Genomic DNA, 17,350 nt, shown 5'->3' on the forward strand with positions numbered 1-17,350 from the left:
AATCCGGTTGTGTTTAAAGACTGAAATGAGCGAGCAGCGAAACATATCAGAAGCTTTGTCCTTACAGGGCACAAGAAGTCACTGAATGGTAATAATGTGATTCATATGCTACGGTCACAGTCACCATGGTCTATCCCAGTTGAATGTCCTGAAAGCTTGTTGCCCAACACCGTTGGTTTCTTTTGTCACTGGGGATTTTTTATTTAGAATATTTAAATTAAATATTGATATATTCTTTTTACATTCCATCAGACATTATAATAATAATAATACAAAATTTCATTTATAGAGCACTTTTCATTGCTAAAAGCAAATGAAAAGTTATAAATTACAACAAAGTACAATATAACTTACAATATATGTCAGCGTGGCTCATCTGTTCCCTTTTTTTCTCTCCCGCATCATTAAAAACATTGTTCAGTGAAATTTTTTTCCGATCTTTTCACTTATTATACAATTTCGGTGACCGAACATTCGGTCCATCCCTATTTGTCAACCAATCGGTTCATCTGCAAATGCTGGCTTTATATCTGTTTGTTTGATTGTTTGGTTGTTTTCTACGCCAGGTCTGACTCCAGACAGACTGGGTCCTCCATCTCACGATGCCAGCCCCGTGAGCCCTGAGCCAACCACACCGGGAGCTCAGTCTCCGTCCCAGCTCCACTACAACAGCACGGCCCAGCACCGACGTTTCTCCATGGAGGTCAGTGGTATGGTCTGAAAGAACAGCTGTGGGAGAACACAGGTCAATAGGACGGATGAACCGTGGAACAGAAATGTGGTTCACCTTGGTTTGTGGTCATGCTGATAGTCAGACGTTGTCTCTCAACAGGGGCACAAGAGGTTTGTTTACCTGTTCAAGCTCTTCCCCGAGAGTAATTTCTCCATTTCCACTTTTACCAGCTCAATCTGGTGAGTCACCTCAGAGGCTTGTAACTGTCCCCATGGCACTAGACTTGTTATTGGAAATGTGAGAGTTCAGAGTTGCACCTTTTCAGAAAAAAAAAGTCCCTCTGACTCACTCTTTCTGATACCCCACAAGTCTCGCACGAGATAGAAAAGGGCAATCAATGTGAAGGCAAAAAATAATGGCGCGACATTGAGAGGGCTGGGAGCGAAGGCAGTCTGCAGAGCATATGAAATGTGTCTAGATCTTTCTGGAATTTTTGTTTTTGTTTTACCTAATGGCTAATTGGGGTTGATTAATGCTGTGTAGGATCATTACGCAATTAATAAAGACAATCTCATGGTTGCCAGGGTGTGAAAATGCCTTTCGTCCTCTTGCAGAGCGCCCAGACCAAAAGTTATTAACATCTTATAAAGGATTACAAGCCCGGACTGGTCCTGTTAGTGGAGGAGCCCCCTTGTTAATGAATTATCCCGTAACATTCAAAGCACCTGCACACACACATGGTACACGCCGCAAGTGATGGTTGTGTCACCTCCCACTGATTGGCCTCATCTCAGCGACGTGTCCGTGTGAACAGGTTGTCACCCGCAATTCTCGGCACACCTCACCAACTCACCGTCAACTGCAACAATTAGGCGGGAAAAATGTCCGAGGCGACCAGAGGAACTCACAAAAATTGGTATTTTCTCCGTTAGTAATTAACGACAACCTTCGTTCGTCGTTTCAATGTATTATGGAGCTTTTCTTCATAAGAGCCACACACAAAAAATCGCTAGTCGCAAAGCAGCGTAATGCGTTGTATTAGTACCACATATGTAACGTCATCAACTCACGTGATGTGCTGTTTGGTCGTTATAAGACCACGGGGTATTTTCAGTGTGAATGCCTGTCCCGTCATGCCCAACATTCTGCGATTAGCATGTTTGTTATTTGAATATTCTGGGTATGTCACCATAGTAAACTGCAACAGCTTCTTTACAATGATATCGCTGTCATTCCAGGCGCGTTGAATCTCTGGTAAAACACGTCAAGTCTGCTTTCGTAAAGCCATTGTTGACTGCTGATGACATGCTTTTTTCCCGCAAAATCATACCCTGGCAACAGTTTACATACTTTATAAGAAAAGTGCATCACTTGATCGAAAATAGGAGTCACATCACTGCGACATAATGATCAACACAGCCACTCAAGGCTTCGCGAGTTTCTGTTTGTTGAACTGCAGTTGTTCCTGCTAGTTGGTGGTGAATACATGGATTGCAGCTCTTTTTCAAAAGGCCAGTTGTCAAACTGTCTGAATGTGATGATTTGAAGAGCTAGGCTTATTAAAATGACAACACAGTCAAGGCTGTACACACCAAAAGTCCCACAATTGACAACAATGGTTTGTAATTTATTTTAAAAGCCTTAGTGAATGATGGCATTTTGACATTTCCCCCTCTTTTTCTTTCCCATGATAATTAATTAACCATTAAAAAAACCACACAATCACAACGTATACACTTTTCATTAGGTTTGCCTGATTAGAGCATAGTAACATGCACAGAAATGAATGTCACATTGGCAATAACATTGCCGTGAAGCTCGACGATAATGCTAACAACAATAATGATGATTATAATCCTAGTCAGCGTTGATAACTGACATGATATGAGGGCATTGCAGTTTAACACGTTGCAAAATGAGCAGAGGACCTGTCGGGAGGCTGCTGGTGTCTAAATCATACAATGCGCGTGTTTCCTCGAGCCAGAAAAAACGTCTCAACTTCAGTAAAAGAGTTCTGAGCTGATTTCTTTTGCGGTGTGCAATTCGCCGAAGTTAAGTATCCAGGCTTTTTTCGACATAATAAAAGGTCAGCAAACTGGGCTAAATAGCTTACTGCAGCTAATGGTCGTATGGAATGAGGTTTGAAAGCCAGTTAGGCTAAAGTAATGATGTTAATTATGTCCATGCATCCATCCATTATCTATAATCTGGCCTGGAGCCAATCCCAGCTGATATTGGGGGCGGGAGGCGGGGAACGTTGGACAGGTCGCCAGTCCATGTTAGAAATGATTGTATGAAGAATGTGTAGATGGTTGCCCTCCGCATCCAGAGCAGAGGGACGGGGGTTTGTGAATGTCGTGACCTCTGCTGTCCGTTGACTCCCGCAGGACGTCAGTAAGCGCATGTCCCTGCCGATGGACATCCGCCTGCCTCCGGAGTTTCTCCAGAAACTGCAGCTGGAGAGCGAGAACCCACCTCTCTGCAAACCCGTCAGCCGCATGTCTCGACGCGCGTCGCTGGTCAGTGCTCTATTTTACCACACATTGTGCCCCGTCGATCCATCAATGATGATCTAGGATTCGGGACGAATGAAACTTTGACAGCTGTCATTAACCACAGTAACGCTCTCTGTTTATTCAACACTGTAAAAATCTATAAATCTCATATTAGCAGCCATGTCGGAGTGTTGAATAGTCCTCTTATCCCTTATTACTAGTCCCTTATTGTCTTTGATACTTTCTACAGTTATCCGTTAAAAAGCATTGTGCTCACACATGAACACATGAACTCATTTCTGCAAATGTGATCTTTTCTGAGGTGTAATCAGAGGAGGGAATCGCGAAAGCCAATTTGTGTTTTTTTCTCTTTTGCCTCTAGTCTGACATAGGCTTCGGGAAACTGGAGACGTACGTGAAGCTCGGCAAATTGGGTGAGGTACGTCCTCGCCCAATTACTCTCACGCTCACCTTTTTAACGTCCATCAGGCTTTCCGCGCAGCGAGGGATTAATGCTCCACCGCTACGCCGCCGCCGCTGCAGCCGCTGAGCAATGACTAATAAAGTGAACCCCATCAAACAGACAGTTTATTAACCATCTCTCTGATGTATTATGCACAGTACGTCAGCCACTCTGACCACAAGTTGTCTGCGAGTGCTCATTGCACTTAGGCTGTGAGTCAAACCTCTTAGGGGGAGGCCGGAGCCCGTCAGTATGAGAAACACACAGTTGCTTTGTGTATATGCCTGAACAACACAAACTAAAGTATGAACATATGTCGTTTTACTGCTATAGTTCTGCACGAACTGTGCAACGTAACAAATCCACATTCGTGTGCTTAGATGTGTCGCTCCCCGCAGGCTCAAAAGGCACGGAGCCATATTGGATGAGCAGGGCGTTAAAGTTGCACGACACCGATGATGCACTCAAATCCCAAACCATTTATTTGACAACGATTGTTGCCTTGAGGAGTGCAGAAGGATTAGTGACGGAAGCTGTTTGCATTACGCTCAGTCACAAGGCTCGGCAGCTGATAGCAGCAGTGGGAAATATCTTTTTTTTTCAGCCTGGGGTATATGAGGGATGACCACGAGAAGACAAGCTGTGATGGTTTGATAAATCTAAACACCAATAATCAGATCCCACAGAAATAAATATGCGTTAAATGATAAGGGTTGAATCAAAGCCTGTTTCTTTTTTTTTTTCCCTGACAGGCGACGGCAGTTAAAAAACTCCTAACCCGATTCAGTCTGCTGCAATTAATTATCCGCCGAGCTTTGTGTTCACGTGCCTCTTCATCGAGGATGATGAGAAAGTAAACAGGCAGTGATGATAAACGGATTCCAATGACAATACCTTCATTATTATCTTCCTATAAATAGCAACGGCTTATCTGCAGCAGTTCTTTTGCATATACAGTAATACTATCAGAATGTCACCTAGAGTTGTGTGTGTGTGTGTGTGTGTTTTTAGGGGACGTACGCCACCGTGTTCAAAGGACGAAGTAAATTAACAGAGAACCTGGTGGCGTTGAAGGAGATTCGACTGGAGCACGAGGAGGGAGCACCGTGCACGGCTATCAGAGAGGGTACACACACTCACACGCACTCTACGCTATTCAGTCAAGGTTGAGGGCCACGTGTCCCGTCCTCCAGTAGATAACAGTTCTATTTTAAGACCAGCCATTGCGAGAAGGAATTGACTTGACCACATTTCCTCTTAACGCCTCTTTCACCCAATGTTCATCTGCATGTGGGCCAGTGCTCCGTCACCTTGCATGTGAACCGGACCTACGGTGACGGTGCCTTAAAGGATCTGCCCACGGGTCATTTAAAAGAACGTCGCATGGCGGGGGTTTGAGCTCTCGGACTTCCCGAGTGTAGTTTAAACTGCAGCTGTCCTGTCATGGAGAGCACAGAGCACATCGACCGCCAGACCGCACGGGCTCGAACAAATCTTGAACCTTGAAATCACACCGGAGCTACCGTCAGAGCAGCAGTTGTGAGGTGTGAGACTGCGTTGTTGTAGTCACTGCTGTGCATTGTCCCCTTCCTTCGTCCACACAGTGTCCCTCCTGAAGAACCTGAAGCACGCCAACATTGTCACGCTGCACGACATCATCCACACCGACCGCTGCCTCACGCTGGTGTTTGAGTATCTCGTGAGTGCAGAGGATGACGACCTAAAATACGAAAAGTGGCCTCAGGTTGTGGGATCCGAGTGTCAATGCCGTTGTTGATTTGTGTTTCCAGGACAGTGACCTCAAACAGTACTTGGACAACTGCGGCAATCTCATGAGCATGCACAACGTCAAGGTGAGCTGCACGCCGGTGATGCCACTCACCTCGTAGCAAAATGACACATTCACTGCGCTGGATTACATCTGTGCTGACAAAAAAAAAAAAATAGACTCGTGAGATTTACACTCCTCATATTGCCGGCTAGGTGTGTGCAGCTGGGACTGGCCTTTCCAAAAAGCAAATGATCCGGCAGAATTATGGATGCCAAATTTTGCATGGTGATATAGAACCCTGGTTTGTGCTTTTTATGCAATAATATCACATTTAAGTTAAAGGGCTAAGTACGACGGAGTATCAGCGCCACAGACTTTGAGAATAAATAATAAAGTCATAAAATTACGAGAATAAAGTCGTAATATTATGAGATTAACGTCGTCAATTTGGTCTCAGTGTTACAAGAGTATTACAAGAAAAAAGTTATAATATTGAAAGGAAAAAGTCATAACGTGAGAATAAAGTCGTAATTTTACGAGAATAAAGTCGTAATAATTTAAGATTAAAGTCGTAAATTTGGTCTCTGTGTTATTTGAGTGGAGAAATGTCAGAAGAGCGGTCCCGTGCGTCAAAAATGAGGAACGTGGAGAAACTTTGTGAAGCTGTACTTCAGTCTAGGTCGACGAGCAAAAGCGTTTAATAAAGGTTTAACTGTGATAACATGACATTAACGTTCCCGATCTCAGTGTGTGGGTTAGGGTTAGGGGGTTTTATTCTCTTCACATTACGACTTTACTCTCACTTCTAACACCTTTGTTTGGGTTAGGACAAACTTCACGGCTCGGGAAGCAGGTTAAAAATCTTTTTTGTCGTGCAACAGGAGGAATATTTTTGAGGACTCTGGAAAGATCTTAACAAAAGCAGTAAGTGGCAGATACATTAAAGGGGCAGTAAGTGATTTTGGAGAAAGATTGTGTCTGTCTGTGTTGTTGTGATTTTCCTGCTTTGGCTGGGCTGCGAACCCGCGACCTCGGGTTAGGGAGTCCGACGCACTAACAACTAGGCCAAAATAACAAATTGCACTGCTGCTTGGCAGCACGTGGTTTAACTTGTCGACGAGTGTTCTGTGGTGCGGTCCGCACCTTTTTTTGTTTTTTACGATTTACAGAGCCTGGGCTGAGCCGAAAACACCGATTTTTTTTCCTACGGCACACACAAAAGCGACAGCTAGCGGACCATGAGAATTATTCGCTGATTTTTTAAAAAACGTGTATTCCTTTAGAATCACTTACTGCCCCTTTAAGTCAATAGTTGAGGCCATAGGTGATAGGTTACTCTCAGCTAGGGTGTACACGATAGTTTTGAAATTCATAATCCATAATTAACATGTAGACAGAATGGCGTCTGATAATTTTCGATCTTCACCACGCTCCTACAGATCTTCATGTTCCAGCTGCTGCGTGGTCTCTCCTATTGCCACAAGAGGAAAATCCTCCACAGGGACCTAAAGCCTCAGAACCTGCTCATCAATGATAAGGGCGAACTCAAACTGGCCGACTTTGGTGGGAAAACAGCGCGTGCGCGCACACACACACACACACACACACACAGAGTGTAAGACTTTCCCTGCCACAGTCACTTTGACATTCTATTTTACTGCACCTCTGGAACTCAGAGATGCCTTCATTCCTTCAGCACCTTTACTCCCTGTATCCTAGCAACTATGCTCTTCTCTCTGAGTTTTGTCCTTTTTTTTTCACTGGAAGTGAGAAGACAAACCCACCAGGGTTGCTCCACAATGTTTCGACAATTTAAACAAAGCACCGCAAATAAGCAGATAAGGGAACTGTTAAAGCCTTTTTCATAGGTTATCCGCTTTGTGCAAACACAATGTGTAGACATCAAAGGGGAAAATGCCATGAGGTTTTGCTGTTACTGTTACAATTTCACCCCACTATACAGCACGAGACTTAATGCATCCTAATGTCTCATAGTATATGCTTGCTGACACACAGTACTTGTCATTTTCAAGGGGATTATGGATGGAAATCCATTCTTCTGTTCCTAAGCTCTCACGGCCTTTAACTCTGTCCGGTCTTCTCAGGTCTGGCCAGGGCCAAGTCCGTCCCCACTAAGACCTACTCCAATGAAGTGGTTACTCTGTGGTATAGGCCCCCCGACGTTCTCCTCGGCTCCACGGAATACTCCACACCCATCGACATGTGGTGAGTAGTACGCGGAAGTTGACGTCTGCTCGCCTCGTCTTATTAGCTGTACTGCGCTGCTACACAAACAGGGGTGGACACTATGTTATGAAATCTGAAAAGTGCCAACTGAGGCCTCGTAGAGGCTTGACCCTACATGGAGATCGTTAGATATACTATTTGCAGCTCGTTGTGCAAATCCCAATATGATCCAAAATTGCTGAACAGTACGTGTGGTCTGTGTACGTGTACTGTATTGTGTGTATATGTGTAATATAAAAGACCACAATAATTTGCACATTTCAAACACTAAGTGCCTCATAAATAATTATTGAGGCTGGTATCAACTGGCCAGATGGAAAGTAATATATTTTTTGTTTATTTATTTATTTATTTTACAATCTCATTTAGTTTCTAAACTGATTATTCGGCCCATCTGGCTCAGGTAGACAGGAAAAAATATTACTTTTCTCTGTTCATTTCTAAATTACATGAAGGAATACGTTCATAAATACATTTATATCGTGTGAGCTCTCTCAGTCAATGAGGTTGTATACACAATAAAAATATTGTGGGGCCAGAACTTGATCTGAGGTGTGAGGGATCAGTTGGCTAAGGCATAGTAGGTATGAATGCTCAAAATGAGATTTACTATTATCAATATAGATGAGCAGCGCTGACCTGCTGCGATCTTTTAGGGCAACACAAAGCACACAGGGTTGTCGGCCCGCTCGTGCCAGCCCGGTTTCAGCCCCCATTATGCGGATACCTAACAACCCGAGCCAGTCCGGCCTTCCTATGAATCATGCATTAAAATCCCCCTCATTATTAGCAGAGAGATTAGTCACTAGTCACACAATGGAGGGTTATTCATCCATATTCACCTTCCTTGTGTGCTTTTGTTCAGTAGCAGTTTGTGTGGCTCTCTAGCAACACGACGGAGCCTTTTAATGACCTCACCCAACTGCGTGCGCTCCCATCAGACCACGCGGCACACGGATCAAAAGGCCCACTTAAAGCATATGTTTGCACTCAAATTCAGCCAGCTTTGCAGTGTGTTTGTGTTTGTGTTTGTTGAACGCGGCCTCACCTACAGTTTCAACATGTCAGACTTTCGCCTCCGCCCTGTCCTTACAGGGGAGTGGGCTGTATCTTGTTTGAAATGGCGACAGGTCGTCCCATGTTCCCTGGTGCCACTGTGAAGGAGGAGCTACATTTAATTTTCAGACTCATTGGTAAGGGAGCAGCAGAATATAACAATGTTTTTAAAAGGCCACGTTACCTGAGATTAAGCGACAGATGACCCGATGGATCTCCTTCGTTCCTCGTCTTTCAGGTACTCCAACAGAAGAGTCGTGGCCCGGCATCAGCGGTAGCGAGGAGTTTAGGTCCTACCTCTTTCCTCAGTACAGACCTCAAGCTCTCATCAACCATGTGCCCAGGTATCACTAACGCATGAAAAAGCTGTTATGCGACACTGTGGTAGTTTCACCTAAGTGCTCATGTCGACATGCTAAAATGCTGATGGTACTGTGTGTTTGTCATATTCACCACCTTGGTTCAGGACGTTAGCGGGTGTTGGAAGAGGTGCCATCGTCTTTGTCTTCAGTAAAAGTAGTGATATCTTGGTGTAGGAACTACAAGTTGAAGTCTACAAAATAATGCTTGTGTAAAAGCACAAAAATGTTCAGGTAAAAGGTCTGGTTTGAACTGCTTTGTACTGTAGACTATTCATTTTGTATGAATCATTTTATTCGACTGTATACATAATCTAAAATGTTGTGGAGTAAAAGTAAAATGCAACATTGAAAAGCAGAAGCATGAAGTAGCGTGGAAGTGAAATACTCAAGTAACTCAAAATTGTACTCGTGTCAGTTTTCCACCACTGGCGCAAGCAATGTGCAGCAAATTTACCACTATACAAAGTAAAGCTGGGGCTGATGGGTAGATTGGTCAATTTCAATCTCAATGAAAAGTTAGCTAATCAACCAATATTGTTCAAATTCAATTACATTGAATGAGTTTGCTACAGAATGTCAGAGGATCACCAAATGGTAAATGGACTGTATTTATATATAGAGCACACACACACACACACACACACACACACACACACACACGTATTCAGCACTTCTATAGGCAGCGCTTTCTATCACATCAGTCACAGCCGTCAGGGGAAATTTAAGGTTAAGTGTCTTGCTTGTTGCGGCTGGAGCCAATTCCAGCTGACATGGGACAAGAGAAACCAGGACAAAAACATGTCTCCTGTGCTATTCTCCTTGTACTTACATCAGTTTATATTTAAAGGACGGGTTTGTCGGATGATCTTTTGGCATCAACGGTGAATAAGAATGATAATAATTCATGTCAAGGGACTCAAGGACACAAATCCAAAAAGACGCTCAGTCAATAAAATAGAAAAACATTAGCAACAATATAAATATATGCGTAGATAATAACAATTTTCAATTATATAAGAAATTGAAAGTGTACCCGTCATGTACCACCCGATGAGACCAATCGAAACTGGTGAGTGTTTAACTGTATCTTAAAAGAACCAATAGATGTGCTGTATTTGAGATCTATGGGTTTGGGCGAGCCACAGTGAAACCACGGTGCCGAGTCTGACGTTACAGATGGCCTTGCCTCCCCCTCCCCACTGAGTGTGTAGGAGAATCTACAGTGGCCGTCAGGTTACGTCAAAAAAATGCCACCAGTCCTCTTTAGAGCCGGGGTTTGCTTTTTTTCCGTGCTGCGGTAGAAATGTGGTGCACCCGAAATCCCATTTCACTCCTTTGTTAACCCAACTGAACTCTGAGAGGTGCTACATGTTGTCTTCTACTGTGTTTTATACTTGTTTCTTTTTTTATTGCCATATAGCTTATAATGTATTATTGGTTCAACTAAAATAAGAAAAATCTCCAGAACATTTTGGGGGCTAAATTTGTATTTTCTTATATTCTCATACATATATTACACACATGCAGATATTTATCCCCTCATTATAATTTTTTTATTAGCATTTTTTTTTACGGTTAATTAACAAACACACAATATACTTAACAAGACAAATATACAACAAAAAGAAAAACTGAGATAACATAAAATGACAACAAATACAAAAAATGTTTTTAATGATAATAATTTGCAAATCATATATCACAGTTCCAATGTTCAAAGGTAAAATAATGAGAAGTAAAGTTAATCATGTTACAGGAGAACATAATGTCACATGTTTATCCACTTTGAAACCATCCGAGAGAAGAAAGAGAAAGAAAGGGGGAAAAAAACAACTTTATTTATGTTATATATCTAATCCAATTCTCCCGTCTTTCTTCAAATAAATACATTTGATTTCTAATGCTCATAGTAGTCTTCTCCATTTAATATATTTCAATCTCCAGATCTTTCCATTCATGATTAATTAAGTGAGTTGTCATTTTGCAACCAGTTTTGTGTTATTTGCTTAATTATTGCAACCCTCATAATATAAAACAAGTGGGAGTCTTTCTTTGGAATTTCATCTGGTATCTTCCCTAGAAGTAGACACTGGGGGTTTTTATTTACAAAGGTGCCGAACATTTTGATGATTTATTGCACTGAATTTTTCCCAGAAATAGTTAAGAGCATTACATGACCAGAATACATGACTGTGATTCGCTTTCATTATTTTCGTTTTATTACCAGTCATCACAGTAATTCTCGGAAAAGAATGATCGCAGTACTCAAGCTGAACTCTTTTCTCCGTCTTCATCAGGTTGGACACGGAGGGGATGGATGTACTGTCTGTTCTGCTGCTGGTATGAGACAAAGGCACCATGACCTTCACACACCTGGATTTAGTCGGTCCGCAACAGCGATTTCACAGTCGGTCTAATCAGCGGCTTTTGTACTGTGATTGCAGTACGACACCAGGAGCAGAATTTCATCCGAAGCCGCTCTGCGACACCCCTACTTCCTGGCGCTGGGGGAGAACGTACACAATTTGGCAGACAGTAAGACACACACAGTCATACGCTGCACACACACAGTGTAAAAGCCTCTCAGGTGTAATGTAATCCCACAGTTCTTGGCGTGACTGGCTGTGAACGGCAGACTGTGCTTCCCCTCTGAATGTGCCACCTCTCAGCTGTGGCCTTTATAAAAAGAAATCACAGTTGAATCCCACAAAATGAAGGTCCGACTTTTACTTTGACCGTTTCCTACACGGAGCAGCTGTGTGCAGTGCTAAATATTGTGTAAGCTGAGTGACTTTTTAACCTTACATGTGAACATTTATTTGCCCTATCTACAGTAGGTGTTGCGTTGAAGGTGCCCATTTTTTCAGCTTGTTATTTGTAAGCTCAACCATCAGTCTCTGTTGTCATCTGTTGAAATAAATCACTGGCCCCCCCAGTGGCCCCCTCCTGGCGAGTTGAAGTAGCATATGCATAATTGCTACTTCAAGGTAAAATGCTTCTATCTGATATTTTACGTTGGGTATATTATTTAGAATAGTTAAATAGTACAGTTAGGTCTCAGTGTCAAGGAGGAGGACCCAAATGAAGGTGTGGGGAAAAAGGAGTATTTAATCACTACGGAAACAAAAAACAGACTTACAGTCTCTAAAGGAAAAGTTATCAAAATCCAAAACTCCAAAATATAGTACAACAGCATAATAGAATCCTTGAAATTCAGTCGCTCCATCTGGCCATCCCAGTGACAACATTCTGGGGGCACCACTGTAACGTATCAAAAGTAAGAATGTAAAAAGGGAAATAGTACAGTGAAACTAAAAAATCTAGTTTGAATGTTTTACAGACTTTGGGTCCCAACAATACAAATTTGTCGTAACATTTGTCTGGCTGGTTTGCATGTCAGATGAGAACCTCCAGGTTGAATGGTAATAAATTAGAGGCAACACACAGAAGATTTCTTTTCATGCTCTCAAGGCTCCTCTCTCCCCTCCCAGCTGCCTCGGTGTTCTCCCTCAGAGAGGTGCAGCTCCAGAAGGACCCAGGCCAACGCAGCTCCGTCTTTCAGCCTTTAAGTAAGTTCCCTGCCCCAGGTAACATCATGTGAATCCACCATAAGAGCTGGTCCAGTCATAGTAACTGGCCGGACATTCTTGTGGATTCAGTGTGGGTTATATATATATATTTACAATAGTTCTGCATATGGACTATGTTCTGCAGATTGTGTGTGTAGAACATAACATAATGAGAAGAGCTTTGTCTTTCTATTATGATTATTTCTTACTATTTATCTTTTTATTTTATTTTATATTATATTAGTGTTAACTTTTGTTAACACATAAGTCTGTACTGACAACTGTGGGATAGAAACTCTCTCACACTGTGAGTTTCCTGAACTGTTGGTAATGAAACTAATGATCAAAAAATCCATTGAAGATTGTTTTGCCCCTGATCCACACTATCGAAAATGCTGAAGTGTCTGCAGATGTCCTTTGCTAATTAGCGATGCTCTGCAAGAAGCCAGCATGCTGAGTTTGTTTACTGTGGCACAGATAAAATAGCCGAAGGAGTCACTAACTGGAACTGAACAGACAAGGAAAACAAACAAGGGGTTGTCCTTATATTCCTCAGCAGGCTCATATAAAGCATTTAAGACACATACATTCACAATATTGACCCCATAGTCTATCAGTCTATAAACTGATGCAGGGGTCACTGGGGTCGTTTATGGGAAAAGCATTAGCCGTTAATGATCACCAAAGTGCTCCCCCGCTTTGTCTCCGCTCAGCTCGAGGAAAGAACCGAAGACAAAGCATCTTCTAGAGGTCGCACAGAGGACGAGGAGAGACGCACAGAAGAAAAGGGGGAGCTGCCTTCACCGACCACAGCTCAAAGGCCAGCTCTTCGCCACATTCACAAGCATGCCTCAGCTCATACACGTACACACAAACCTATGTGCACTCACTCACTTCCATGGCAGCTGACCGTGGTGACACACGGGGTCTCTGGATACTAACTTGTACTGCACTTGAAAGGAATGAGCTGAGAAACCCTCACACACACACACACACACACACACACAGCCATTTGCCTACATTTGCACAATCAGCTTCATTGAACATGCTGCCGTTACTTAGCTGCACCAGAGATTTAAGTGTCCTACTGACACGCACGCACACAGAGACACTCTCATACACATTCACATTTCAATCCAAGAAAAAATGGGCCACTTAACGAATCATAGGACTATCATGGATCATTTCTGTTCGAGTCCTAGTTGACACTGTTTGTGTCTTTGTAAGTCATGAATGAACAAATAGGCAAATTAAGTACAATGATGCTCTAAAACTAACAACGGGAAAGGTTCAACCTCATACAGCTAATGAAAAATGTGTGGCACTAACGCATTAGGTGACAGAGGTTAGCTACCTTAATACATTTGCTCGCTCATAAACGGACATAATTTAAGGTAAATCAGATTTATCTGTGATGAACTGATTGGTTCCAGGTCAGAAGATCCCCCCGGTGTGGCAGCTAAGGGCGTGTTATATGACCCGACAGCCTTGACGTTGTAAATACACCAGTAGTCCCTATATTGAAATAGTAGCAACACACCGTTCATATCTGACTCCATCGTGAATGCAAAGCAGATTTGCCTCGCTACGGCGACTCCATGCTTCAGGTTTTGTTCCATACAGTGTTAACAGCTGACTCTCTCTCCAGCTCTTGAAGTTGCCTTAGTGAACTGCGCATGATGTCTTGGCTTGTGAAGAATCTCTATTTGATATTTGTGCGTCCAGTGTGTTAGAAGGCATGTTCTTATTCGCTCTGTGTCTGTAAATAACTCATTGCGAGCGTGTGTATTTCTAATTGTCTCCTATTTGCACAAACCAGAAGTGTCCTCTGAAGGCTGCTCCCTTTCCCTTAGTGTCTTACCCGACATGGTTTCAAAACGTGACCCCATAATGTACAGAGACCCCTTAACCCTAGATCAATAAAATGGGAAAGGTTCGTTCAACAAGTACTTTCTCGTAGCAGCGGTTGGGATTGAGCCCAGATGTTATGCTTGTGCCCTCGATGATGAAGTGAGATGCAGTAACAAAGCTACACTCTCCTCTCTTCTGTATTTGCTCCCGACTCTGTCTCCATCCCCTCGCTCAGTGTCCTGTGCTGTTGAGTTCCAGCAGAGAAGAGGGATGCCAATCGAAACCCAATGACGCAGGGTTAGGACCATATTACATTAAAGACCCGCGGGGTGTGATCAAGGTTTTCTTTAAATGAACTGTGCAATACGAGAGAGATACAGTCGGTGTGGAGTAAAAAAGTGGCTTCCTATCACCGCCATTCTTCCAGTCACTAAAATTGAGTTTTTGGACGTATATATAATTCGATCCTCAGTGTGTGTGTGCGTGTGGATATTCTGAGACATGTATGTTAGGGGCTATCCAGAAATGCTAAGTGAAAAGCAATGGGACTTGCTGCAGGTTTTTGAGGACATGTTGCCTTTTGATCCGAAAGGCTTCCTCGATTGTGACCGATTGGTGGGGAGTCCGAGCTGTGGTTCACCTGAACAGAATCCTTCATTGCCGCTCTGTCGTATAACTTCATCTGAAGGCCAAAGTGTTTCCAGCTGTCAAAAAAGCGACACGTTAGGTGGGTGATAATTGTGTTGTCACAGAGACGGGCAGAATGCAGCGATGGGGATGATTGAGGACCGTCTCTCCTCGAAGGTGGTCACGCTGTTGCACATGTCTGGAAAATGGCACAGTGGTTGTGAAGGGTGGAAGGGACAGCTTTGGAGAGAAATCAAAATCTGTCTTCTGATGAAGCATTCTGCCAACTTTCACATGAATGCCATTAGGCCCAAGGGGGCAGTATGCTTCAAAATATCAGATCGTCAGGCAATTTTGGAAAACCCCTCACCCACACTTATTATTAATCAGAATTGGGCCGGCTGTATCTGACGGTTTCCGGAAAGGACAGAAGATCTTACACGTTTGCCCAATTCACACAATGTCTCGCCAGACATGAAAAGTTCTCTTTAGTCTGTCGACTCGTCTTCACACAACTGTTCAGGCGAAAACAACCACGTGCGACGCCATGAAAGCCTTTGAGGGGAGACGGCAGTAGCACGTTTGCATGCTTCTCCTGCTGGGCTCCGCCAAACTGTATGCATACAAACCCCTGCAATTGCATTATTTCAGACCTGGCACATGCCTCTTTTTAAATTGTGCGGTCTGCCGACTGAAGTGCATCTGTTGGAGTTTTACAGTGTACTCCTGACCCTGATCTGCCTTCGTCCAAAACACGGCTGTAGTCAGATTATCAACGTATTTGGTAGGCCAGCAACAAAATAAAGCGAGCAGGAACCAACACAGGTGGTGTACACTGGCGACATACAGCCACAGTAAAAGTTTCACCTGAGATCCATCATATCCTGCAGTTCATGCAAGTATGTACACATTAATTGTTGCGGACAGGGCACTCACTCACAGAAGACAGTACATGGATGGCTGCACAAAGCCAGATCCACATGTGAACCTGACGACAAACGTGAGAAAACAACCCCACAGAAGTGAAAAACCTTCCTTGACTCCCAGCCATCAGTCTGATCTGCCGAAGTCTTTTGGGGCGAGGTGGGCGAAATCTGCAGTGTGTTGACATCAATTGGCTTTGATTCAGTATCGCTGGATTATTTGATTCACAGAGTTTAAGGAGGTTGTCACGCACGAGTACATGAGACGGGGCCAGCCAGAGGTAGAGAAGCTGCAGTTGTAAATCTGTCCCTTCTCCACATCCTGTTTATGTCGGGAATGTTTATTCTGTCTCACAGCTCTTTATAAAAAGCTACAAACACAGAATGGGGGGCATAGGGGTCCCGTTGAGCCGGCGTTGGCAGGACGCGACCTCTGATTAAGGAGCTCTGGTATGCTATCTGAGAGCGCACACCTGGGCGGCCATATGCCGGCTTGGTTTGGTTCAGCGCCAACGAGCAATGGCGGCACAGCGAGGGGTGTTGTGAACAGCAATATTGTGGGATCAGGGAGTTGGTTTGAGTGTGTTCGGGTGCCCTTAAGCCAAGTGCTGAAGCCCCACGGCAATCCAGCACCACGCACAGGTCGGGGGGGTTGGTTATGTTTGTGTGAGTGAAGAGAACGATGCCAATTGAAGTTAAATGGCCGTTGAAAGTTTTTCTACCTCTAAAAGTGAATGGAGCTGATGGAAGGATAATGGTAACTTGTTGTGACCATCCGACACTCTGGTCACCTGTCAGCGAGCCCAAGTGAAGGTGACGGCGGTGAGAAGAGAAGGAATTCAGGGCAATGCTCCGGGGACTTCGGCGGGATGAGCCTCCCCCTCCCTTCCTTCAGTGGCAGAAGTATTACTTTGTGTTTAGTTGTGGTAAATGAAGCTATTTTAAATACTGTAATGACAAAGAAATAAAATATATATATATATAGAATATATATATATATATATGTATTTTAACAGATGTTTTAATCTTTCTCAGTGAGTTTTATGCCGTATTAAAATAGAGCACTGTATTTCAAATAAAATATTTAAAAACCCTGCGGATTATGTCTAAATGTTTTATAAAAGATACGTTTAGATTTTGTAAAAGATGTGATATTTTGTGTGATTTGTCTACACTGTTCTAAAAGTGATAAATTGAATGTACTGTGACTGCCAACAGGCATACAATTGATTGCATAATTGATGAATTAATCAATATGTAAACTATTAAAATTCTGGAACACTCACCTGTTCAAAGTCTTTTCTTTTCAGCGT

General features: G+C 43.3%; 1 protein-coding gene across 1 annotated transcript in view; it reads left to right on the plus strand.

Moving 5' to 3' along the window:
- Positions 1–15,546, plus strand: part of cdk18 (cyclin dependent kinase 18) — a 43,515-nt gene extending 27,969 nt beyond the window's left edge. Inside the window, exons 3-16 of the mRNA XM_035632630.2 lie at positions 567–703; positions 3,061–3,192; positions 3,551–3,607; positions 4,643–4,757; positions 5,236–5,330; positions 5,422–5,484; positions 6,842–6,965; positions 7,508–7,628; positions 8,745–8,842; positions 8,944–9,049; positions 11,365–11,407; positions 11,512–11,602; positions 12,559–12,636; positions 13,350–15,546. Of these exons, the coding sequence (XP_035488523.1) occupies positions 567–703; positions 3,061–3,192; positions 3,551–3,607; positions 4,643–4,757; positions 5,236–5,330; positions 5,422–5,484; positions 6,842–6,965; positions 7,508–7,628; positions 8,745–8,842; positions 8,944–9,049; positions 11,365–11,407; positions 11,512–11,602; positions 12,559–12,636; positions 13,350–13,384 (1,295 nt within the window). The 3' untranslated portion in view covers positions 13,385–15,546. The remainder of the gene's footprint in view (positions 1–566; positions 704–3,060; positions 3,193–3,550; positions 3,608–4,642; positions 4,758–5,235; positions 5,331–5,421; positions 5,485–6,841; positions 6,966–7,507; positions 7,629–8,744; positions 8,843–8,943; positions 9,050–11,364; positions 11,408–11,511; positions 11,603–12,558; positions 12,637–13,349) is intronic.
- The last annotated feature ends 1,804 nt before the right edge of the window (positions 15,547–17,350 follow it).

This window comes from Scophthalmus maximus, chromosome 6 (genome assembly GCF_022379125.1).
Source record: "Scophthalmus maximus strain ysfricsl-2021 chromosome 6, ASM2237912v1, whole genome shotgun sequence".
Lineage (NCBI taxonomy): Eukaryota > Metazoa > Chordata > Actinopteri > Pleuronectiformes > Scophthalmidae > Scophthalmus > Scophthalmus maximus.